At 43.9% G+C, this 24652-nt stretch overlaps 2 protein-coding genes across 2 annotated transcripts in view; both read left to right on the top strand.

The window, feature by feature from the left end:
- The window catches only part of LOC140208249 (NACHT, LRR and PYD domains-containing protein 3-like), a 128629-nt gene that overhangs the window by 39512 nt on the left and 64465 nt on the right, over positions 1-24652 (top strand). The gene's annotated exons all lie outside the window — the stretch shown is intronic.
- Positions 1-24652, top strand: part of LOC140208309 (uncharacterized) — a 292599-nt gene that overhangs the window by 256680 nt on the left and 11267 nt on the right. The window contains 1 exon segment of the mRNA XM_072276898.1: positions 16575-16963. Within this exon segment, the coding sequence (XP_072132999.1) occupies positions 16575-16963 (389 nt within the window).

Here is a 24652-nt window from a genome sequence, read left to right as displayed (position 1 = left end):
GAATCATCAAATGGTCTTCATAGGATAGGACATTCAATCCTTTAGACTCTCTCCAGTCTTAGCCCATCCTTTCTAAGATAAGGGGTGCAAAACTGCTTACAATAATCTAAGTGAAGCTTCACCAATGCTTTATAAAGCCTCAACATTAAGTTCTTGCTTTTATATTCTAGTCCTCCTGAAATCGCATTTGGCCTCACTGCCACCTCAACTTATAAATTATCCTTTAGGGAATCCTGCACAAGGGCTCCTAAGTTTAGACTATTTAGAAAATAGTGTACCCCAGTATTTCTTTTCCAAACGTGCATGACTATACGCTTCCCTACACGGTATTCCATCTGCCATATTTACACCCATTCCTTGAATCGTCAAAGTCCTTTTACAGCCTCTCTGCCTGGTCTTTTATAGCCTCTTTTATAGCCTCTCTGCCCGGTCCTCCAGCTATCTTGATATCATTGGCAAACTTTCCAATAAAGCTATCAATTCTGCCATCCAAGTCCTGTGGAACATCACTAATCACTGGCAGCCAAACAGAAAACGTCCCCTTTATTACTATCCTTTGCCAATCAGCCACTGTTTTATCCATACAATAATCTTTCATGTAATGTCATGGATTCATAACTTGTTAACTAGCCTCATGTGTGGCACCTCGTCAAAGACCTTCTGAAAATGCAGATGTACATCATTACCCGATTCTCCTTTGTCTAGCTTGCTTATAATGACTTCAATAAATTCAAAGAATTTCAACACACTTTCTAGGCAAGATTTTCCTGGAGGCAAACATGCTGAGTGCCGATTTTATCACGTGCCTCGAAATGCTCTGGAAACACATCCCCAACATCCGACTTCAATATCTACCCAACCAGTGAGGTCAGACGAACTGTACTAAAATTTCCGTTCTTCAATCTCTCTCCCTTCTTGAGTAGTGGAGATACATTTCCGAATTTGCAGTCTTCCGCAACCATACCAGACTCACTCCACTGATTCTTGAAACTTCATTGCTCATCCCTCCACAATCTCTTCGGCCACCTCTTCCAGAACTCTGGGATGTACACCATCTAGTCCAGGTGATCTATTTACCTTCAGACCTTTCTGTTTGCCAGGAACCTTCTCTCGAGTAACGACAACTTCACACACTTCTGACCACTGACATCTGGACATACAGCATCCCACTAGGTGCATCCACAATGAAGACTGGTGTGAAATACTTATTCAGTTCAGCCGCCATCTCCTTGTCACCCACCCTCCCCAGGCATCGTTTTCCCCCGGTCCGACATCCACTCTTGCCTCTTTTACACTTCATAGACCTGAAGAAACATTTGGTATCATCTTGTAACTTCGTATTCCATCTTTTTTTTCTTAATTAATTTTTTAGTTGCCTCTTGTTGGTTTATAAAAGCTTCCCAATCATCTAGCTTCCCACCAATTTTTGCTCTGTTATATGCCCTCTCTCTGGCTTTTATGTTGGCTTTGCCTTCTCATTAGCCGTGGTTGTATGACGCTCTCTTTAGAATAGTCGTTCCTTTTTCAATGTATATATCCTGTGTCTTCCGAATTGCTTCCCGCATTTACAGCCTTTGATGCTTTACCGTCATCCCTGCCAGTGTTTTTTGTCTGTTATCAAATTTGACCAATTCCCCTCTCATTCCTCTGTATTTGTCCTTATTCCACGGTTATATTGATAGATCTCACTTTAGCTTCTCCTTCTCAAATTTCAGTGTGAATTCAATTATATTAAGATCATTCTCTCCTCAGGGTTCTTTTACCTTAAGTGCTCTAATTCGGTTCATTGCACAACACCAAATCCAGAATAGCTGATCCCCAGCTGGGCTCAACATGGTGAGCAGTGACCAGTGATGTGCCTCAGGGATCTGTTCTGGGACACTTACTCTTCATCATATTTATAAATGACCTGGATGAGGAAGTGGAGGGATGGGGTAGCAAGTTTGCTGATGACACAAAGGTTGGTGGTGTTGTCAATAGTGTGGAGGGCTGTCAGAGATTACAGCGGACATTGATAGGCTGCAAAACTGGGCTGAGAAGTGGCAGATGGAGTTCAACCCAGATAAGTGTGAGATGGTTCATTTTGTTAGGTCAAGTATGATGGCAGAATGTAGTATTAATGGTAAGATCTTGGCAGTGTGGAGGATCAGAGGGATCTTGGGGTCCGAGTCCACAGGATGCTCAAAGCAGCTGCACAGGTTGACTCTGTGGTTAAGAAGGCGTACGGTGTATTGGCCTTCATCAATGGTGGAATTGAATTTAGGAGCCGAGAGGTAATGTTGCAGCTATATAGGACCCTGGTCAGACCCCACTGAAGAGTACTGTGCTGAGTTCTGGTCGCCTCACTACAGGAAGGATGTGAAAGCCATAGAAAGGGTGCAGAGGAGATTTACAAGGATGTTGCCTGGATTGGGGAGCATGCCTTATGAGAATAGGTTGAGTGAACTTGGCCTTTTCTCCTTGGAGCTACAGAGGATGAGAGGTGACCTGATAGAGGTGTATAAGATGACAAGAGGCACTGATCATTTAGGGCAGTCAGAGGCTTTTTCCCAGGGCTGAAATGGCTGCCACAAGAAGGCATGGGTTTAAGGTGCTTGGGAGTAGGTACAGAGGAGATGTCAGGGGTAAGTATTTTACTCAGAGAGTGGTGAGTGCATGGTATGGGCTGCCGACGATATTCCAGATAACTGTGTATCAAGAGTTCCGATGAAGGGTCTTGGCCCAAAACATTGATTCCCATCGATAGATGCTGCCTGACCTGTTGAGCTCCTCACATACATTGTCTTGTTGCTCTAAACTTCCAGCATCTGCTGTATCTCTTGTGTCCCATATACTGGTACGTTTCTGGAAAGGAGACACAGGTAGGCAGAGAGGGTGCTGTGGCTGTGTTGGTAAAAAGTCAAATCAAATCAAATCATCAGGAAGGTGGCGTAGGGTTGGAAAGCAAACATTAAAAAAAAATCACCCAACAGTCTGATAGAATTTCTAAACTATCTATTTTCATCAAAAATAAACATGATTATATGAGTATAATGAGTATATATGAAAGTCTGATAAAAAAAAACACAGGCCAGAAAACTTAATTGAGAAGCCAACTCAGAAAAATGTATTACCACTATGGAAGAAATAACTAACCAGTGGAATGAGTATCACCCTCCTTGGGAGGCATCCCAATGATCTGAGCAGATGAAATGGTGACAAGGAAGCATCGAGCCCCTGACTGAGAGTTGGAGACCTCTTCCCTGAAACAGAGGGATTCCTCGCAGAAATACAGGCCAAGGTGGTTAACAAAGAAAATAAATCAAAAATGCATAAAATACAAACAAGCAAGGTGATTAATGCAGAAAATGCCAAGAGAAACCAGACACAGTCCAACACATTCTGGGATCCTGCAGCAGTTGAACTCAATCAGATTACGTACACAGGTACAATCAAATAGCAAATATCATTCACTAAAACCTTGCTTTAAAATATAAACTTATGAATGTCCACCGTAACTTCATAAAGGCACCATAAATTCAAGCCTGATCCGGTTTTAGAGTCAAAATCTCACAATTTATATGATAGTCAATACATTATTTCAGATAGGACAATCCATAATAACCATCCAGATATAATATTACAGGATAACCAAGCAGGAACAACTCCCTCAATAGATAAAACCATTCCCAACACACATGTTCCTCGACCAGTGGAGCACCTCACCACAGGCATTGTTTCTGTCATCAGTCAGACAACCAAATTACTTTCTCTGTCAATCAGCTTCCAAATGTTGCTACTCTGTCATTTATTGCCACACCCCGCTGCTGATTCCCTTCTCCTCATCATACGTTCTTACCCCGACCATCGTCCAGAGCCCCAAACTCTACCCTGTGCAGACTCGCCTCTGGTTTCTGACCCTGCTCCGTTCAACATCCAACTAATGGCTTCTCATTCTGTTTTCAGTCTTGAGAGGACAGTGGCTTTTTCTAACAACCCTGGCAGCTATGTAGGATGCTGGTCAGAACCCACTTGGAGTACTGTTGTCAGTTCTGGTTGCCTCACTACAGGAAGGATGTGGAAACCACAGAAGGGGTGCAGAGGAGATGTACAAGGATGTTGCCTGGATTGGGAGGGGGGGGGACATGCTATCTGAAGACAGGTTGAGTGAACTCGGCGTTTTCTCCTTGGAGTGAAGAAGGATGAGAGGTAACCTGACAGAGGTGTATAAGATGATGCGAGGCATTGATCGTGTGGATAGCCAGGGGCTTTTTTGCCCCAGGGCTGCCACAAGAGGACACAGATTTAAGGTGCTTGGGAGTAGGTACAAAGGAGATGTCTGCGGTAAGTTTTTATGCAGAGAGTGGTGAGCGCCTGGAATGGGCTGCCGACGACAGTGGTGGAGGTGTATACGATCAGGTATTTGAAAAGACTTTTGGATTGGTACATGGAGCTTAGAAAAGCAGAGGGCTATGGGTAACCCTAGTAATTTTTAAGGTAGGGGCATGTTTGGTAAAACTTTGTGGGCTGAAGGGCCTGTATTGTGCTGTAGGTTTTCTATGTTTCTTTGTTAACCCTTCAGAAGCAGGGAAAATGACCTATAATGTGGAAATAAGAAGGTGAACTACCAATGTCATTCTTCCTCAGCCCAGGGATTTGAGGGGTGAAGAACATGTCAGCTAGAACTGCAGTCAATTTGACTTCTTCAGTCTGCAGAAAATTCAAGGGGAACCCCTTCACCCACACAGTGGTGACTGTTTGGAACCCATCACCACAGGGAGAGCAAGAGGGGAACAACAGGGGAGGATTTAAAAGGACTATCGTGGAACAGAATCACTGGCAGGGTCCAGCTGGCCTGAGTTGACTCTTTACTGTACACTAGGTGCATTATAAATTCACTAAGTACCAGAGACAAGAATTCCAACAGAACTGATTTATTTGCCTCAGATCCAGGATATTAAACAACAGTCCCATTAAAGGTGAATGTGCAGCAGAAGAAACTCCTCCCATGCCCAGTGACCAGGGCGCAGAACTGGGTGTGGTGAGCAGCAGCAGTAATTGCAGAGTTCAGCACCGACAGTCACTCTCGAAATTGCATTCAGCAACGGTGATGGACAAATATCCAGCATTCAGCTTATTGAAACTTCCTCCCAGTGTGAACCCGGTAGTGTGTCACAAGGTTAAATGACTGAGTGAATCCCTTCCTACATTCACAGCAGGTGAACGGTCTCTCCCCAGTGTGAACTCAATGATGCACATTTGATGGAGATGGCTGAGAGAAACTCTTTCCAATGTCTGAACAGGTGAAAGGCCTCGATCCAATGTGAACTCGTTGGTGTCTCTGCAGGTGGAATGACCGAGTGAAACCCTTCCCGCAGTCTGAGCAGGTGAATGGCCTCTCTCAAGTGTGAACTCTCTGATGTACCTTCAGTTTAGATGATGAAAGGAATCCCTTCCCACAGTCTGAGCAGGTGAATGGCCTCTCCCCAGTGTGAACTCGCTTGTGCACCAGTAGGTCGGATGACTGAACGAATCCCTTCCCGCAGTCTGAGCAGGTGAACGGCCTCTCCCCAGTGTGAACTCGCTGATGTACCTTCAGGTTAGATGACCAAGTGAATTCCTCCCCACAGTCAGAGCAGGACTGATGATTGAGTGAATCACTTGCTCCAGTTCTTCAGTATCTGGACAGAGACAGAAAAACTGGTGTATTGTTTTGAAGATTCCTGCAGAGAGATTCCTTGTCGTTTTTAATCTGTAAAAAGATTTACAAAATCCATCAATGGGTGAAGGACATTTCAGATGAGATCACTCGAGTTGCCAAGGTGTGAACTGACTTCACACTGTTACAGTAAGGATCAACCCAAGTTGGAAGGAGAAATCATCTTCTAACTGGGCACAGTGTTGGTATCTGGAATCAAGCTCCCTGATGCTCTTCCTGTCTCAATAAGAATGGGGCATTTCTGCCATCTCAAATCTCTGACTTGGCTCAGTTTGATTCTCTCTATTGGTATTATTCCCTGTTCCCACTGAGCTGTATGGGTGCCTGGCCCCAAAGGAACTGAAACACTCTCACACAAATAGCCTTTGTTGACCTGCAGCTGGGACCTTCTTTTATGCACTGTTAATTTAAAGTGCCGCAGTTTTAATGCCATATAAAAATTTGCTGCTGAGATGAATGGTTGGTCTGTTAAAAGGAATTAGAGTGAATATTAGTATTATTTCAGGTTCTTGTCACAGTCATAGAAAAGTACAACACAGAAACAGACCCTTTGGCCCATCTAGTTTGTGCTGAACTATTTAAATGTTTTATTCCCATATCCCTACCATCCAGGTACCTACACAAACCTCTTAAATGGTGAAACTGAGCTCACATTCACCACTTCTGCTGGCTGCTCATTCCACACCTGGATGACCATCTGTGTGAAAAAGTTTCCCCTCATGTTCCCCTTAACGTTTCACCTTTCACCCTTAACCCATGGCCTCTGGTTGTAGTCCCACACCATCTCAGTGGTTAAAGCCAGCTTGCATTTACCCTATCTATAACCCTCATAATTTTGGTACAATTCCATCAAATCTTCCCTTAATCTTTTACATTCCAAGGAATAAAGTCCTGACCTGTTCAATCTTTCCTTATAACCAAGTCCTCCAGACGTAGCAATATCCTTCTGAATTTTCTCTGAACTCTTTCAACCTCTTTTACTTCTTTCCTCTAGGTAGGTGACCAAAACTGCACACAATAGTCCCAAGTTAGGCATCACCAATTTCTCATACAGAGTCAACATAGCATCCATCTCCTGTACTCAGTACATTGGCTTATGAAGGCCAATGTGCCAAAATCCTTCTTTCTCCAGCAACTTTTGCGTCACCACAGTACACACAGGTAACACCAGTTTCTGTATTGTACATAAATATTTCCCCTGAACCCTCCCCCAGGTGACTGACGGTGGTGAACTCAGTGATGGCAATGCCAATGAATATGAAGGGAAGGGCAGTAGTCTGTCTCATTGGAGTCTGGCACATTTGCGATGTGAAAGCTACTTGTTGCCCAGGACAATGTGTTGGATATCATTATGGATCCAGAGAGAGTGGGTCAAAACATGTTCTCACGGGTAGAAAAGTCCAGAACAAGAGGAGGTGGAACAAGCAACAGACACAAAATGCTGGAGGAACTCAGCAGGCCAGGCAGCATCTATGGAAAAGAGTACTAATGCTGAGTTCCTCCAGCAATTTGTGTGTGTTGCTCGGATTTCCAGCATCTGCCGATTTTCTCTTGTTTGTAATTGGAGGCAGAACAAAGGTGATTTTCTCAACAGCTGATGTAAAAGATTTTGTTCCCTTTCTCCGAGTTCCCGATCCTTGCATTTAGACAGCTGGGGCTCAGCTCTGTCTGAGAGACCCATCGGTTCCCATTCCCTCATCAGCCGGAAGCCCCCTGGGGCCCTTATAGTGATCGAGAGAGAAAGGGAAGAATCGGTGTTGGAAAAAGTCCGACCAGAGAATCGTTCTTACCTGCAATCGGATGCACACGAGGCCGGTTGTGTACTGTGCGCATGCGTGATATTCGGGAACATCGGCAACCCTGACGCCAGCGCATTCAATCGGTGAGTCAGCGACTGCGTAATTTAAACGCTGGGCTTTCTGGGTAATCACGATGCCATTAAAAGTGTCTGCAAGCACCGGTTCCATGCCCATGGATCAGTGTTTGTATGTACAAAAAACTCAGCACCTGTTTTAATGCAGACAGCAACTCCCATAAACAATATACTGAATATCAACAGGCATTCCCTGTGTTTCATGCCAAAGTAAAACCCTCTTACAATGCAGATATAAAAAACAAGAGATTCTGCAGTTGCTTGACATGTACACACACAAACACGCACGCAAAATGCTGGAGCAACATCCTGGACCGAAGTGACTGTAATGTGCTGTAGGTTCCTGTGATTCTATGTAATTCAGCGGAAGTCTCTTCTCCCAGGGAGTGGTGACTTGTTCCAACCTGTTATCACAGTGAGAGTGAGAGCTGAACGGCAGGGATAGATTTTAAAATACCTGTGCACCAACAGTTTCGCACTGGGATTCGGCCGTTCATCTGCTCCGTGTGTGCGAAATGACTCATTCACTTAATCCACTTTATGATGCTCGGGTGAGTTTACAATAAAATAGAGGCCACATTTCTGTCCGGAGTGAGCAAACAGGTTTACTCAATCATCCCAGCTGGTGCAACGCCAGCAACTTCACATCAGGGAGGAACTTCAAATCAGCTCTATGTTAAATATTTAGCCATCAAGGTAACTGAGGGACTGTTAGAAACATAGAAAATAGGTGCAGGAGTAGGCCCTTCGGCCCTTCGAGCCTGCACCGCCATTCAGTATGATCATGGCTGATCATCCAACTCAGAACCCTGTACCTGCCTTCTCTCCATACCCCCTGATCCCTTTAGCCACCAGGGCCATATCTAACTATCAATCCCCCTCTCCATTATTTAATCAGTTCAACATGACTTGCCTTTCATAAATCTATTTTTTCTGTTATTGTCACACTTTGTCGAAGTGTTAGTTCTGAGACTGATTATCATTTGCAAGGCTTTCCTACACTGAGGTTAATCTGCCTGATCTAGGATTGCTAGATTTATCCTTGCATCTCTTTTGAGCAAAAATACTGTATATCCTATTCTCTTGTCCTCAGATGCACCCCAAAGCTGTAGATGTTGGAAGATTCTGACCACAACTTCGCAGTTTCCTCACATACAATCTATCTGTACCAGATGATTTATCCACATTCAGTTCAGCTGGCATTTATGGCAAATCCTCTTTTTCAACATCTCCCCAGAACAGAGCCTCATCTTCCTTTTCTGTTACTGTCAAAATCTGCAGTTCTTGCGGCTGCTCATCCCACCCAGGACCGAACCATAGTCACTGAGCATTGGAGGAGTCAGTTCTGCTGATGTTAGCCCTAAACTAGAGTGGTGTTTAATATTATGGATCTGTGAAAGACAAATTAGTTCTGTATCAAATTCCGTGTCTCAGGTACTTACTGTCTCTACCACACTCACGATGTACAGTAGAGAGGCCACTCGGCCCATTTAGTTCCTGCCCATGTTTCTGTTCCATATCAGTATATCACAATCTATCCCTGCCATTTCCCTCTCACTCTCCCTGTGATGACAGGTTACAACATGTCACCACTCCGTGGGATAGGAGATTTCCCTTGAATGTCATAGAATCATAGAAATCTACAGCACATTACAGACCCTTCGGCCCACAATGTTGTGCCGACCATGTAACCTACTCTAGAAACTGCTTAGAGTTACCCAACCGTATAGCCCTCTATTTTCATAAGCTCCATGTACCTTTCTAAGATTCTCTTACAAGACTTCATTGTATCCACCTCCACCACCGTCGCTGGCAGTGCATTCCACACAAACACCACTCTTTGTTTAAAAAAACTTAGCTCTGACATCTCCTCTGTACCTATTTCCAAGCAGCTTAAACCTATGCCCCATCGTGTTATCCGTTTCAACCCTGGGAAAAAGCCTTTGGCTATTCACACGACCAATGCCTCTCATCATCTTATTCACCTGCAAGAAATTTTCTGCATGCTTTTCTCCAGGCTGAATAAGACGATGAGCTCACTGTGGTTTTAACGTTCTTCAGGGCTCTGGACTAAGGTGCTGAAGCTCCTTCTTCCCTGCTCTTTTCAACGTTTTGGGTCATTTTCACTAATTTCAAAGGACTGTGTCTCAGACAGCTGGGTTGTTGCAATGTGCCTCTAAAGTCTGACAGTAGACGAGCGAGTGAATCATTGATGGAGCAGAGTCAGAAAACAAAGAGTTGTCAGCCTGATTCAGGGCTTTGGGGCTCCAGAAAGAGATGGGACTTAGAGTTTACAAGGAGGAGGAGGAAGAGAAATCAGGCCGGCAGGATATAGCTACAAATGAAAGATCAGAAACATTTTGAAACAGTTTGATTGGAAGAAAAAGGTGGTTAATTTCTGTAAATTAGTGGTGGAAATCAACAGATCAGGCAGCAAATGTGGAGTGGAATAAATAGACAACGTTTAGGACGAGCCCTTTCAGCATACCTAGACTGTGTACTCCTCTGCTTAGTTGCTGCCTGAACTGCAGAGTTCCTCTAGCATTTTGTGTGTGTGTGTGTCTCTGTACTGTATTTCCAGCAACTGCAGAATCTCTTGAGTTTTATATCTACATTTGTACGAGGATTGTACTTTGGTATTAGATACACGGTGATATTGAGTATATTTTTTACGGGAGCCGCTTTCTGCATTAAAACAGCTGCTGAATTTTCTATATGCACAAAAAAAACTGAGCTATGGAAGTGGAACTGGTGTATGCAGAAACTTTTAATGGCACCGTGATTACCCATAAAGCTGTGCGATAGAAATTTCGCCCTTGCCGAAGCACCGATCAAATGCGCAGGCGTCAGCGTTGCGACGTTGCCGAATATCACGCATGCGCGCAGTATACGGAAGGCCTCAGCAGACCGACAGCAGGTAAGAGCGCGTCCCCGGGGATAAGGGAGAAGGTGAGGGGAGACATGGAAAGGGGAGAGCGGAGTGGGAGGGACAATTGCTGTGACTCCGGGCTCCGTGACCCGCAATCCCGGGACAGTCCTGCTCTCTTCCCTCTCTCTCAGCCCCACCATCCGTACACGGGCCCCGGGGAGCTTCCGGCTGATGAGGGAATGGGAACCGATGGATCTCTCAGACAGAGCTGAGCTCCAGCTGTCTAAATGCAAGGATCGGGAACTCGGAGAAAGGGAACAAAATCTTTTACATCAGCTGTTGAGAAAATCACCTTTGTTCTGCCTCCAGTCACAAACAAGAGAAAATCTGCAGAGAGGGCACAGTTTTAAGGCGCTTGGAAGTAGGTACGAAGGAGATGTCAGGGGTGTTGTGTTCTTTATACGTACCGTGGGTTACTGATAACAAACCATATTCTGCAGAACTGAACTTGTATTTAACAGCAGAAAAAAACAAGTTTTACACTGCCATGCTTCTTGATAATTCTTCATTTCTGCGCATGCTGGGAACTCTGCCCAGTCACGTCCTGACACGTGACATCACCACAAGAGGTGAGTTTTTTTTACACAGGGTGGTGAGTGCGTGGAATGGGCTGCCGGCCACTGTGATGAAGCCGGATACAATAGGGTCTTTTAAGAGGCTCCTGGATAGGTACATGGTGCGTAGAAAAATAGAGGGCTATGGGGAACTCTAGGTAATTTTTAAAGTAAGTAATGTCTGGCACAGCATTGTGGGCCGAAGGGCCTGTATTGTGCTGTATTGTATTTGTTGTATAAATGGGGAAGTCACTTACCCATGACCTCTGGTTGTCGTCTCGCCCAACATCAGTGGAAAAAGCTGCTTGCATTTACCCTATCTATACCCTCATACCTTTTTAAACTTCCAACAAATCATCAAAGCAATGTATAATATCCTTGTTTACGCTTAGAGCCTTTTTTAGATGTATAAAATGATGAGGGACATTGATCGTGTGGATAGCCAGAGGTTTTTCCCCAGGGCTGAAAAGGCTAACACGAGGGGCATAGTTTTAAGGTGCTTGGAAATAGATACCGAGGGGATGTCAGGGGTAAGTTTTTTTACACAGAGAGTGGTGGGTGTGTGGAATGCACTGCCAGCAGTGGTGGTCGAGGCAGATACAATAGGGTCTTTTAACAGCCTCTTAGGTAGGTACATGGAGCTTAGAAAAATAGAGATCTATGTGCTAGGGAAATTCTAGGCAGTTTCTAGAGTAAGTTTCATGGTTGGCACAACATTGTGGGCTGAATGGCCTGGAATATGCTGTAGATTTCTATGTTCTATGTTGAACAGCAAAATTACTTTGGCTACCCTACAATCCTCTGATAACTCTCCCATTACTAAGGATGATTTAATTATCTCTGCTAGGGCCCCAACTATTTCTGCACTTGCCTCCCGTAGGGTCCGAGGGAGTGCCTTGTCATGCCCCGGAGATTTATCCACCCTAATCTGCCTCAGGATAGCAAACATCTCCTCTTCTTTAATCTGTACAGGGTCCACAATTTTAATGCTGCTTTTCCACACTCTCATTGACACTCTGTCCATCTCCTGATAAATGAGATAAAAAAAAAATTAAGATCTCACCCATCTGCTTTCGTTCCACACGTGGATTGCTATTCCGGTCTTCCAGAGGACCAACTTTGTGCCTTGCAATCCTTTTGTTCTTAATCTATTTCTAGAATCTCTGACAATTATCCTTTATCTTTTTTGCGAGGGCAATCTCATGCTTTCTTTTAGCCATCCTGATTTATTTCTAATGTGTTCTCTTGAATTTCTTATACTCCATAAGAACCTACCTGCCTATCTCTGTGATGCAACTCCATTTTGTGCTTCACCAGGGTCTCAATATCTCTTGAAAACCAAGAGATACAGTTTCTATCTTTATCTTTTATTCTGACAAGCACATACCCACTTTGTGCTTACAAAATTTTGCTTTGAAGGCCTGAATTTACCAAGCACACCTTTGCCACAAAACAGCCTGTCCCAGGCCACAGTTGCCAGATCCTAGTGTCATAATTCCAGGTGTTGATCCATGCCCTGAACACATCCGCCTTTCCTAAGCTGCTCCTTGTATTGAAATATACAGGATTGAGCATATTCACTGCACCATGCTTAACTTTTTCATTCCTGTCTTTGTCTGAGGTCTGAACAACAACTGTCTCCACAACGTCTCCAGTATCTGTTCTGTTATTCAGGCTCCCATTCCCCCTGCAACTTTAGTTTAACCCTCCCCCACCCCCACCTCCCACCATGCAGCTCTATCAGCCCTTTGTGCTTCATCTGCCAGATCAATAAAAAGGAGGCGCATACCAGGTACGGGCAGATAGGAACAAATGGGGTACTTATGAAGTACAGGGAATTCAAGTGAACACTTAAGAAAGACAAAGAAGACATGAGGTTGCCCCAGCAGACATGGTGAAGGAGAATCCACGGGGATTCTGCAGATATGTTAAGAGCAAAAAGGATTGCAAGGGGGGAAAAAAAATTAATCCTATGCAAGATCAGAACAGTAGTTCTGATCTGAGACAAAATAGATGTGGGAGATTTTTTTCTGCATCTGTATTTACACAGGAGATGGACACACAGTCTATAGCAGTGAGGCAAAGCAGCATCAACTTCATGGACCCTGTACAGATTACAGAGGTGGAGGTGTTTGCTGTCTTAAGGCAAATTAGCGTGGATAAATCCCCAGGGCCTGACAAGTTGTTCCCTGGGACCCTGCGGCAGACAAGTGCAGAAATTGTCGGGGCACAAGGACAGATATTTAAATGATCTTTAGAGCCAGGTGAGGTACTGGAGGATTGGAGGGCAGCCAATGTTGTTCCGCTGTTCAAGGAAGGCTGTAAAAATAAACTAAGAAATTGTACATTGGTGAGCTTGACATCAGTAGTGGGAAAGTTATTGAAATGTATTTGCAGGAACCGGATATATAAGTATTTGGATAGATGTGGACTGATTAAGGATAGACAGCATGGCTTTGTGCATGGTAGGTCATGTCTAACAAATCTTATAGAGTCTCTGGAGGAAGTTATCAGGAAAGTGGATGAAGGCAAGGCAGTGGATGTTGTCTACATGGACTTTAACAAGGCACTTGACAAAGTCTCATATGGGAGGTTGGTCAAGAAGGTTCAGTCACTCAGCATTCAAGATGAGATAGTAAATTGGATGAGACACTGTCTTTGGGAGAAGCCAGTGTGTGGTAGCAGATGGTTGCCTCTCTGACTGGAGGCCTGTGACTAGTGGTGTGCCACAGGGATCAGTGCTGGATCTGTTGTTGTTTGTCATCTATATCAGTAATCTGGATGATAGTGTGGTTAACTGGATCAGCAAATTTGTGGCTGACGCTAAGATTGGTGGTGTAGTGGTCAGCGAGGAAGAGTATCAAGGCTTGCAGTGCGATCTGGACCAGCTGGAAAAATAGTTTGAGAAATGGAAAACGGAATTTAATGCAGAGAAGTGTGAGTTGTTGCACTTTGGTATGACCTACCAAGGGAGGTCTTTCACCGTGACTGGTTGGGCACAGTGGAGAGTTGTAGAAGAAAGTGACCTGGGAATACAAGTCCTTAATTCACTGAAAGTGGTGTCACAGTAAGATAGAGACGGAAAGCAGGATTTCAGCCCATTGGCCTTCATGAACCAAAGTACTGACAATGATAGATACTTTATATTTTATTGTCGCCAAACAATTTGTACTAGAATGTACAAACATCACAGCGATATTTGATTCTGCGCTTCACACTCCCTGGATTACAAATATTAAATATTAAAATATTAAAAGTAGTTAAAATTAGTCAATATTAAAAATTTAAATTAAAAATCATAAATAGAAAATAGAAAAATGGGAAGTAAGGTAGTGGAAAAAAACCGAGAGGCAGGTCCGGATATTTGGAGGGTACGGCCCTGATCCGGGTCAGGATCCGTTCAGCATCTTATCACAGTTGGAAAGAAGCTGTTCCCAAATCTGGCCGTACCAGTCTTCAAGTTCCTGAACCTTCTCCCGGAGGGAAGAGGGACAAAAAGTGTGTTTGCTGGGTGGGTCGTGTCCTTGATTATCCTGGCAGCACTGCTCCGACAGCGTGCGGTGTAATGTAAGTCCACGGACGGAAGATTGGTTTGTGTGATGTGCTGCGCCGTGTTCACGATCTTCTGCAGCTTCTTTCGGTCTTATGGATGTTATGTTGACTTGTAGAAGATATTGGTGAGGCCTAATTTGGAGTCTTGTTTGCAGTTGTGGTCACCTACCTACAGGAAAGATGTAAAAGAGGTTGAAAGAGTTCTGCAAAAATTCACAAGGATGTTGCCAGGTCTGGAGGACTTGGGTTATAAGGAATGATTGAACAGATCAGGACTTTATTCCTTGGAATGTGGAAGATTGAGCAAAGATTTGATTGTGATAGAGGGGCACAGATGGGGTAAATGCAAGCTGGCTTTCTCCACTGAGATGGTGTGGGACTACAACCAGAGGCCATGGGTTAAGGGTGAAAAGTGAAACGTTAAGGGGAACATGAGGGGTAACTTCTTCACACAGATGGTCATCTGGGTGTGGAATGAGCAGCCAGAACAAGTGGTGCATGCGAACTCAATTTCAACATTTAAGAGGTTTCTATAGGTACCTGGATGGTAGGGGTATGGGAGTGGGTGGTTTAAATAGTTCAGCACAAACCAGATGGCCCAAAGGGCCTGTTTCTGTGTTGTAATTTTCTGTGACTGTGACAAGAACCTGAAATAATACAAAAATTCACTTTAAGTCCTTTTAACAGCTGTGCAGACCAACCATTCATCTCAGCAGGAATTTTTTTATATGGCGTTAAAACTGTGGCACTTTAAGTTAATAATACATAAAAGAAAATCCTCGCTACACATCAAGAAAGACAATTTGCGTGAGACTGTTTCAGTTACTGTGGGGCCAGGCACCCATGCTGCTCAGCAGGAACAGGGAATAATAACAATGGAGAGAGTCAAACTGAGCCAGGTCACAGATTGGAGATGGCAGAAATGCCCCATTCTTATAGAGACAGGAAGAGCATCAGAGAGTTTGATGGTCATTCCAGATACCAGCACTGTGCCCAGTTGGAAGATGATTTCTCTCTCCAACTTGGGTTGAACCTCACTGTAATAGTGTGATGCGAGAATACACTTTGACAACTCAAGTGATCTGATCTGAAATATTGTCCGACACCCGTTGATTCATTTTGTAAATCTTTTTACAGGTTAAAAATGACAAGGAATCTGTCTACGGGAATCTCGAACACAACACGCCAGTTTTGCTGTATCTGTCTGGATATTTGAGAAGTGGAGCAAGGGATTCACTCGATCATCCTTCCTGCTCAGACTGTGGGGAGGGATTCACTCAGTCATTTCAACTGAAGATATATCAGCAAGTTCACACCGGACAAGGTCATTCATTTGTTCTGTGGGTGAGAAGGCATTCAGTTGGTCATCCCACCTGTAGACACACCAGTCAGTTCACCCTGGGCAGAAATTTGGTCATCTGCTGAATTTGTGGGAAAGGATTCACTCGGTCATCCGACCTAATGGCTCACCAGCGAGATCACACCGGGGAGCGGCCGTTCACCTGCTCAGACTGTGGGAAGGGATTCATTAACTCATCTGACCTACTGAGACACCAGTCAGTTCACACTGGGGAGCGGCTGTTCACCTGCTTGGACTGTGGGAAGAGATTCACTTGCTCATCCCACCTGAAGGTTCATCAGCGAGTTCACACTGGAGAGAAGCCATTCACCTGCTCAGACTGCAGGAAGGGATTCACTTGCTCATCCCTACTGAAGGTGCATCAGAGAGTTCACACTGGGGAGAGGCCGTTCACCTGCTCCGACTGTGGGAAGGGATTCACTTCATCCTCTGTTCTACACAGACACCAGCGAGTTCACATTGGGGAGAGGCCGTTCACCTGCTCAGTGTGTGGGAAGGGATTCTTTCGATCATCCGACCTACAAGCACACTGGTCTTTTCATACTGGGGAGAGGCCGTTCATCTGCTCCGACTGCGGGAAGGGATTCACTTGCTCATCCCACCTGAAGGTACATCAGCGAGTTCACACTGGGGAGAGGCCGTTCACCTGCTCAGACTGTGGGGAGGGATTCACTGTGTCATCTCAACTGAAGGTACATCAGCGAGTTCACACTGGGGAGAGGCCGTTCACCTGCTCAGACTGTGGGAAGGGATTCACTTCGTCACTTGTCCTACAGAGACATCAGCGAGTTCACACTGGGGAGAGGCCGTTCACCTGCTCAGACTGCGGGAAGAGATTCCGTTGCTCATCTCAACTGAAGGTACATCAGCGAGTTCACACTGGGGAGAGGCCGTTCACCTGCTCAGACTGTGGGAAGGGATTCACTTCGTCATGTGTCCTACTCAGACACCAGCGAGTTCACACTGGGGAGAGGCCGTTCACCTGCTCAGTGTGTGGGAAGGGATTCATTCGATCATCCCGCCTACAAGCACACTGGTCTATTCACACTGGGGACAGGCCGTTCACCTGCTCCGACTGCGGGAAGGCATTCACTTGCTCATCCCACCTGAAGTTTCATCAGCGAGTTCACACTGGAGAGTGGCCCTTCTCTTGCTCAGACTGTGGAAAGGGATTCACTTGGTCATCCCAACTGAAGGTACATCAGCGAGTTCACACAGGGGAGAGGCCGTTCACCTGCTCAGTGTGTGGGAAGGGATTCACTCGGTCATCGAACCTACAGAAACACCAGCGAGCTCACACTGGGTAGAGACTGATCACCTGCTCAGACTTCGGGAAGAGATTTTCTCAGCCATCTCCACCGAATGTGCATCATTGAGTTCACACTGGGTAGAGGCCGATCACCTGCTCAGACTTCGGTAAGAGATTCTCTCAGCCATCTCTGCCGAATGTGCATCATTGAGTTCACACCAGGGAGAGGTCGTTCACCTGCTGTGAATGTGGGAAGCAATTCACTCAGTATTCTAACCTTATGTAATTCTCACTTTGGCTAGCAGCTTAATATAGGGGGTGATAGCCCCCCAGCCCGGCCAAACTTAAGAAATCTTGTTTGGGTGGAAGCTGCTTGATGTGTTCCCTGTTACATATCAGTACCCCGAAATAATAAATGGTACATAATATGCGATTAAACGATTAGGCTTTATAGTTCTTTCTTTGACTATAGGGCTAGTAAAGAAAAAATAAAGAAGAAAAAGGGCCCACTCTCTCCATTCATGTCTTCTCATCTCTCCCCGGTAAAACACCGCAAAAATTCCTCTTCCTGACGAACAAGAAAGAACATTTCTGTCATTAGATAGCCCTGCATTCAAAAACCCTGTTGTCTCTAGTCGTAACCTAAACATTGCTGTTACAGAGAAAACATTACCTCAGCAGTGAAACATTGCACAGAGGCCGTTACATTAGCTGTGAAACCTTACAGCATGTTATTTGTGACACACTGCCGGGTTCACACTGGGGAGAAAGTTTCAATAAGCTGCATGCTGGATATTTGTCCGTCACCATTGCTGAATGCAATTTCGAGAGTGACTGTCGGTGCTGAACTCTGCAATTATTGCTGCTGCTCACCACACCCAGTTCTGCACCCTGGTCACTGGGCATGGGAGGAGTTTCTTCTGCTGCATATTCACCTTTAATGGGACTGGAGTTTAACGTGGACTGGAGTGGAGAGCGGCCAGTGAAGGAGTGGAGCTTTGAGGCTTTGGCTCAAGAGATTTTGGCAGTTGGGTTGTGCAATCAAGTCAATCAAGATTTGAACAGCTCAGACCCAGCAGAAAGCAGCTGATTGGGCAATTGAAAATTGAGAAGCTCAACAAACAAGTGAAAAGAGGGGCAGCTCAAGCCAGTGAGTGAGTGGGGTCAGTGAAGGAGTGGAGCTTTGAGGCTTTGGCTCGAGAAGTTTCGGCGAGCAAAGGCAGAGGACGAGCTTGCTCCCAGTAAGGTAAGGCTGGGTATGTTTCTTTAATTATTTTGATTAACTTAGGAGTTGGTAATGGAGGCAGTAGATAGGGCAATCCAGTGCTCCGATTGTAGAATGTGGGAAGTCAGGGACAGCACAATTGTCTCTGATGACTAAACCTCAGGGATCTGTACTGGGTCCAATGTTGTTTGTCATATATATTAATTATCTGGATGATGGGGTGGTAAATTGGATTAGTAAGTATGCAGATGATACTAAGATAGGTGGAGTTGTGGATCATGAAGGAGGTTTTCAAAGCTTGCAGAGAGATTTAGACCACTTAGAAGAGTGGGCTGAAAGATGGCAGAAGGAGCTTAATGCTGATAAATGTGAGGTGCTGCATTTTGGTAGGAGTAATCAAAATAGGGCATACATGGTAAATGGTAGGGCACTGAAGAATGCAGTAGAACAGAGGGATCTAGGAGTAATGGTGCATAGTTCCCTGAAGGTGGAGTCTCGTTTGGATAGGGTGGTGAAGAAAGCTTTTGGTATGCTGGCCTTTATAAATCAGAGCATTGAGTATAGGAGTTGGGATGTAATGTTGAAATTGTACAAGGCATTGGTAAGGCCAAATTTGGAGTATTGTATACAGTTCTGGTAACCAAATTATAGGAAATATGTCAATAAAATTGAGAGAGTACGGAGGAGATTTACTAAAATGTTGCCTGGGTTTCATCTCCTAAGTTACAGCAAAAGGTTGAACAAATTAGGTCCTTATTCTTTGGAGCGTAGGAATATTGGGAGTTAGGAAAAAAGTGAAAAAGCAGGATCTCAGGGATGGTAATCTCAGGATTGCTGCCTGTGCCACGAGACAGAGGGTAGGAACTGGAAGTCATGGCAGTTGAAAGTGTGGCTGAAGAGTTGGTGCAGGGGGCAGGGGTTCAGATTTCTGGAGCATTGGGATCTCTTCTGGGGAAGGTTTGACCTGTACAACAAGGACGGGCTGCACCTGAACTGGAAAGGGACCAATATCCTGGTGGGCAGGTTTGTTGGAGCTGTTGGGGAGGGTTTAAACTAGTTTGTCAGGGGGGTGGGAATCAGAATGTGAGTGCAGAGATGAGGGTAGAAGGACAAGGGCACGATGCTGTGTGTTCTGAGTTGGTGAGGAAGGACAGGCAGGGGACAAATCATAAATGTAGCCAGTTCGAGGGGTTGAAGTGTGTGTATTTCAATGCTAGGAGTATTAGGAATAAAGGGGATGAACTTAGAGAATGGATCAGTACATGGAACTACGATGTTGTGGCCATTACTGAAACTTGGCTGGAGGAAGGGGAGGATTGGCTGATGCAGGTACCGGGGTTTAGGTGTTTTACAAGGAATAGGATGGGAGGTAGAAAAGGGGGGGAGTAACATTACTGATCAGGGATAGTATCACGCCTGTAGAAAGGGAGGATGCTGCAGAGGGAGTGTCCACTGAGTCGGTGTGGGTGGAAGTCAGAAATAGGAAGGGATCAATCACTGTGCTGGGAGTAGTCTATAGGCCCCCAAATAGCCTTCGGGACACTGAGGAGCAGATAAGCAGGCAGATTTTAGAATGGTGCAGGAAATACAGGGTTGTAGTTATGGGTGACTTCAACTTCCCTCATATTGACTGGCACCTCCTGACTGCAAGGGGGATAGACGGGGCTGAATTTGTCAGATGTGTTCAAGAAGGATTCCTGACACAGTATGGGGACCGGCTGACGAGAGGAGAGGCCATACTGGATCTAGTTCTGGGTAATGAACCTGGTCAGGTGGCAGACCTCTTGGTGGGGGAGCATTTTGGTGAGAGTGACCACAACTCCCTTAGCTTCAGCATAGCTATGGAAAAGGATAAAAACAGACAAAATGGGAAAGTGCTTAACTGAGGAAGGGCTAACTATGAATGTATGAGGCAGGAACTAGCGAGAGTAAATTGGAAACAGGTGTTCAAAGGTGAAAGCACAGAAGTAATGTGGAGGAAGTTTAGGGACTACTTGTGCTGGGTTCAGGATAGGTTTGTATCACTGAGCCAAGGAGAAAATGGTCGGAAAAGGGAACCGTGGCTGACGAAACAAGTGAGGCAACTCGTCAAGTGGAAGAAGGTAGCATATGTTAGATATAAGAAGCAGTCAGAGCCCTGTTGGTCACTTTTCGATTGCTCCTACCCTGTTTACTTAATTGTTTCCTACCAGTCTTTTTTTTTTGAAACCTTATTAGAATACTTCAATACTGCTTTACTGTGGCTGGGAAAAGAACCAAAGCGTTTGCAAAAGAAAGAGAAACAGAAGATGAATCCCCAGTCACTTTGGATTCAATCAGTGACTTGCTTAAACAGCAAAAATCGGAATTCTCTGACGAGTTTGAACGGCTCAACGACAAATTGGATACAATTCAGCGAACTTTATTTGAGTATGAGAACCGAATTCAGGAGAATACTGCGAAGCTAATGACACTTGAAGAGGACATTGAAGATACAATTAAACTCTGCAAAGAGTGATCTTTATCCAATGATAAAATGCTGAAAAGGATCATCAGTCTCGAAAATAGAAACAGGAGAAGTAACATGCGAATCCTGGGTCTTGAAGAATCAATTGAAGGTGCTGACCCTACAAATTTTTTGCAAACTTTCTGAATCAGCTTTTCCCTGCTTTATTCACTTCCGAGCTGACTTAGAAGCCATTGTCCTTGGCGGCGAAACCCAGCTCGGTCGGACTAGCCTTTCATGAATTTCAAATTAAGGACCTTTTAATTTGCCATACCCAGAGAGAAGGAATGATCGATTTCCAAAATTACAAGGTTAGATTTGTGGAAGACTATTCGCCTGAAGTTTTGGCTGATTGCATGAAATATAAACAAGTTATGTTGGAGTCTTATAATAAAGGATATAAACCATCCCTTCAGTTCCCCGCACGTCTGAGTATTGTTTTGAAGAACGGATTGCGAAAAAGAATAAGTTCAGTTGAAGATGCAAAAGAGTTTCTAAAGGATGAAGTCTAACACTTATATTTCTTATTTGATCAAATTTTTTCTTCTGTTAATATGAAATTGAAATAAGGTTTTATTAAACTCATGTTTTGGCTATTCATATATTGTCTTTTGTTATATATTTTTTTGATACTTTATTTTATCCCGTTTTGAGGCTTTATTTTAATATAGCTTTCTTTGAATTTGTTTGAAGTGATCCTTTCATATTTTCGAATACTGAGTTATTTTACTTTTTATGTTGTGTCTTGGTAGGGACATAATGACCTTGCAGGACTGGAGTTTTTTTTTCTGTCAACGGGATTTTTGGGGGCCGGTACTTAGTTCTTAGCTCACTGACTGTCTATTGGTCAGCTTTCTCGCTTTGGGTAGGGGAGGGGGTAGGGCCTATTTCTCTCTGGGAGCTGTATTGGGTTGAATATATGATTGTTCGTTTGAATACCTTACTTTACCGTTTGCTTTCTAGTTTTAATAACTTATGGCTAGATCTTTTAATTACTTGTTGATTGGTATTTAAAATGGTTCAAAATATTAACCTGTTTAGTTTGAATGTGAAAGGGCTGAATTACCCCACCAAAAGGAACAAAGTGTTTGCTTATATTAAAAAATAAAAGCACCCATTATTTTTTTTTACAAGAAACACAGATACACAGCTGTGATACCTTACGTTTTTTTTTTACTGGGTGGAAGGGTATGCAATTCCACTCTTCGTTTAAGGGAAAATCACGTGGAGTTTCGATTTTTGTAGATAATACAGTTTCCTTTATTCAGCATAAAGATGTTTCGGACCCTAACGGTCGATTTGTTATTGTATCAGGGAGTTTAGACAGTAAGTTGATTGTTTTTGCTCATGTTTATGCCCCCAACATAGATGATCCTGGATTTTTTGAACGTCTATTTTCATTTTTGCCAGATTTGTGTACTTACGCCCTTGTGATGGGACGAGACTGTAACAGCTGGTTAGATCCAGTATTAGATCGCTCATTTATTAAACCAGCCACACTTAGTATATCAGCTTTGTTTATCCAATCTTTTCTAACTAAATGTGGTATAGTTGATGCTTGGCGGTTTCTGCATCTGACGGACAGGGAGTATTCTTTTTTCTCTCATGTCTATCATTCTTATACTGGGATTGACTTTGTTTTTATTGATAGTCAAATGATTCCATTAATTCGATCAATTGAATATAAAGAGATTGCTATTTCTGACCACTCTCCTGTAATTCTATCTTTAAATCTTCCTGGTACTATCCCCATGTGTAGATTTTGGCGATTTAATTTAACTCTGTTATCCGATGAGGATTTTTAAAAAATTTATGGAGAATCAAATTACCCTTTATTTTTGAAGAAAATACGTTGGAAGAGGCGTCTAGCCTTATTATATGGGATACTTTTAAAGCATACATCCGGGATCAATTATTTCTTATACTGCAAACATCATTAGAAAAGCTAACAAAGAAAGAAATGAATTAGCCAATCAGTTAAAGCAACTGGACCATAAATATGCTTCGGTACCTGATCCTGAAACATATAAGAGACGTATTGAAACTAAAACTAAATATGATCTTCTTATAACATATCCAATTGAAAGCCAACTTTTAAAAGATACAAGACAACTTTACATTCATGGAGATAAAACTGGTAAGCTACTGGCTAATCAATTGAAGCGATTTTCAGCCAAGCAGCAAATTAAAGAAATACATAAAATTAATGGGGATATGACAACTGACCACCTTGTAATTAATGACACTTTTAGAGAATTTTATTCTAAATTGTATAGTTCTGACTCTGTTAATGATAATATTGCAAAGAATAATTTTTAGATCAATTAAATATTCCTAATCTTTCGTTAGATGATCGTAGGCAATTGGATCAACCTATTTCCCAGGATGAAATTGCTCAGGCTATTTGAGAATTGCATTCTGGGAAATCCCCAGGACCCGGTGGATTCTCTGGAGAATTTTATTAGGCTTTTTCCTCCTTGCTTCTACCACATTTATGTTCTACCATTAGAGGAAGGAAGACTACCGCAGTCTTTTTACGGAGCTTCCATTTTGCTCATTCTCAAAAAGAATATGAATCCTACTGAATGTTCTTCGTATAGACCTATCACTTTACTCAATTTTGATACTAAAATTTTATCTATAGTGTTGGCTCACAGACTTGAAGATATATCTTGTGCATGCACCGGTCGTGCATGCAGCCTGGTACAGCCGTTCCGATCTATTCTTACTTTCTTCTTCTTACTTTTTAATTTACGTTATCTTTTGTATTTTTTTTCTCACGGTAACACGTCGAAGCTGCACGCTACCTAACATGCTGGTAGAGAGAGTTTTCTTTGGGTTTTCTTTAGCACTGGAAATGGTTACATCCCGACACGCCGGACAGAAGCAAGGTCGCATTGTATATTTCATGGACCAGCAAACACCGGCCGGCTTAGCGAACAGAGCGGCGGCCACCCCTGCTGAAATCCGGAGGAAAACACACAGAGGGGGATCACAAAGCCAAGGAAAGAGGACCGGGTCGAGACAACAGAGACTTTTGGAGAAGAGTTCGGTGGGTAATACCGTTCCGGCTGACCGGAAGTGCACTGAGAGCAGTAAGCGTAAAGGAGTTCGGTGCTTACTGATCTGGCTAACAACGGATAGTGCAATCCGGGGTATATTATGATTGAGGAATGTGTTTGCAGACTGGATATTGAACTTTTTACTGTTGGACTTCGGCCACATTCCACCGTGATACAACACTTGGCAGCACGGGAGGTCGTACCTGCCTGTGGCCATCGAACATGCAGCTCCTCCCGTGGAGGGTCAGACACCCTGAGCCAATAGACTGGTCCTGGACTTATTTTCCATCTGGCATAGTTTGCATTTTGGTGTTCGATTGTTGGGGCTTTTGTATTGCTATATTTACGCTCAATTCTTGGTTGGTGCGGCTGTAACGAAACCATATTTCCCTCGGGATTAATAAAGTATATCTATCCATCTATCTATCTATCTATATTGATAGGATGCAAAACTGGGCTGAGAAGAGGCAAATGGAGTTCAACCCAGATAAGTGTGAGCTGGTTCATTGTATTAGGTCAAAGATGATGGCAGAATGTAGCATTAATGGCAAGACTTGGCAGTGCGGAGGATCAGAGTCAAGTCAAGGCACTGTATATTGTCATTTCCACCATAACTGCTGGTACCGTACACAGTAAAAATGAGACAATGTTTTTCAGGACCATGG

This window comes from Mobula birostris, chromosome 13 (assembly GCF_030028105.1).
Source record: "Mobula birostris isolate sMobBir1 chromosome 13, sMobBir1.hap1, whole genome shotgun sequence".
Lineage (NCBI taxonomy): Eukaryota > Metazoa > Chordata > Chondrichthyes > Myliobatiformes > Myliobatidae > Mobula > Mobula birostris.
Note: the sequence above shows the minus strand (reverse complement) of the source record. Positions and strands in the feature narration are given on the sequence as shown.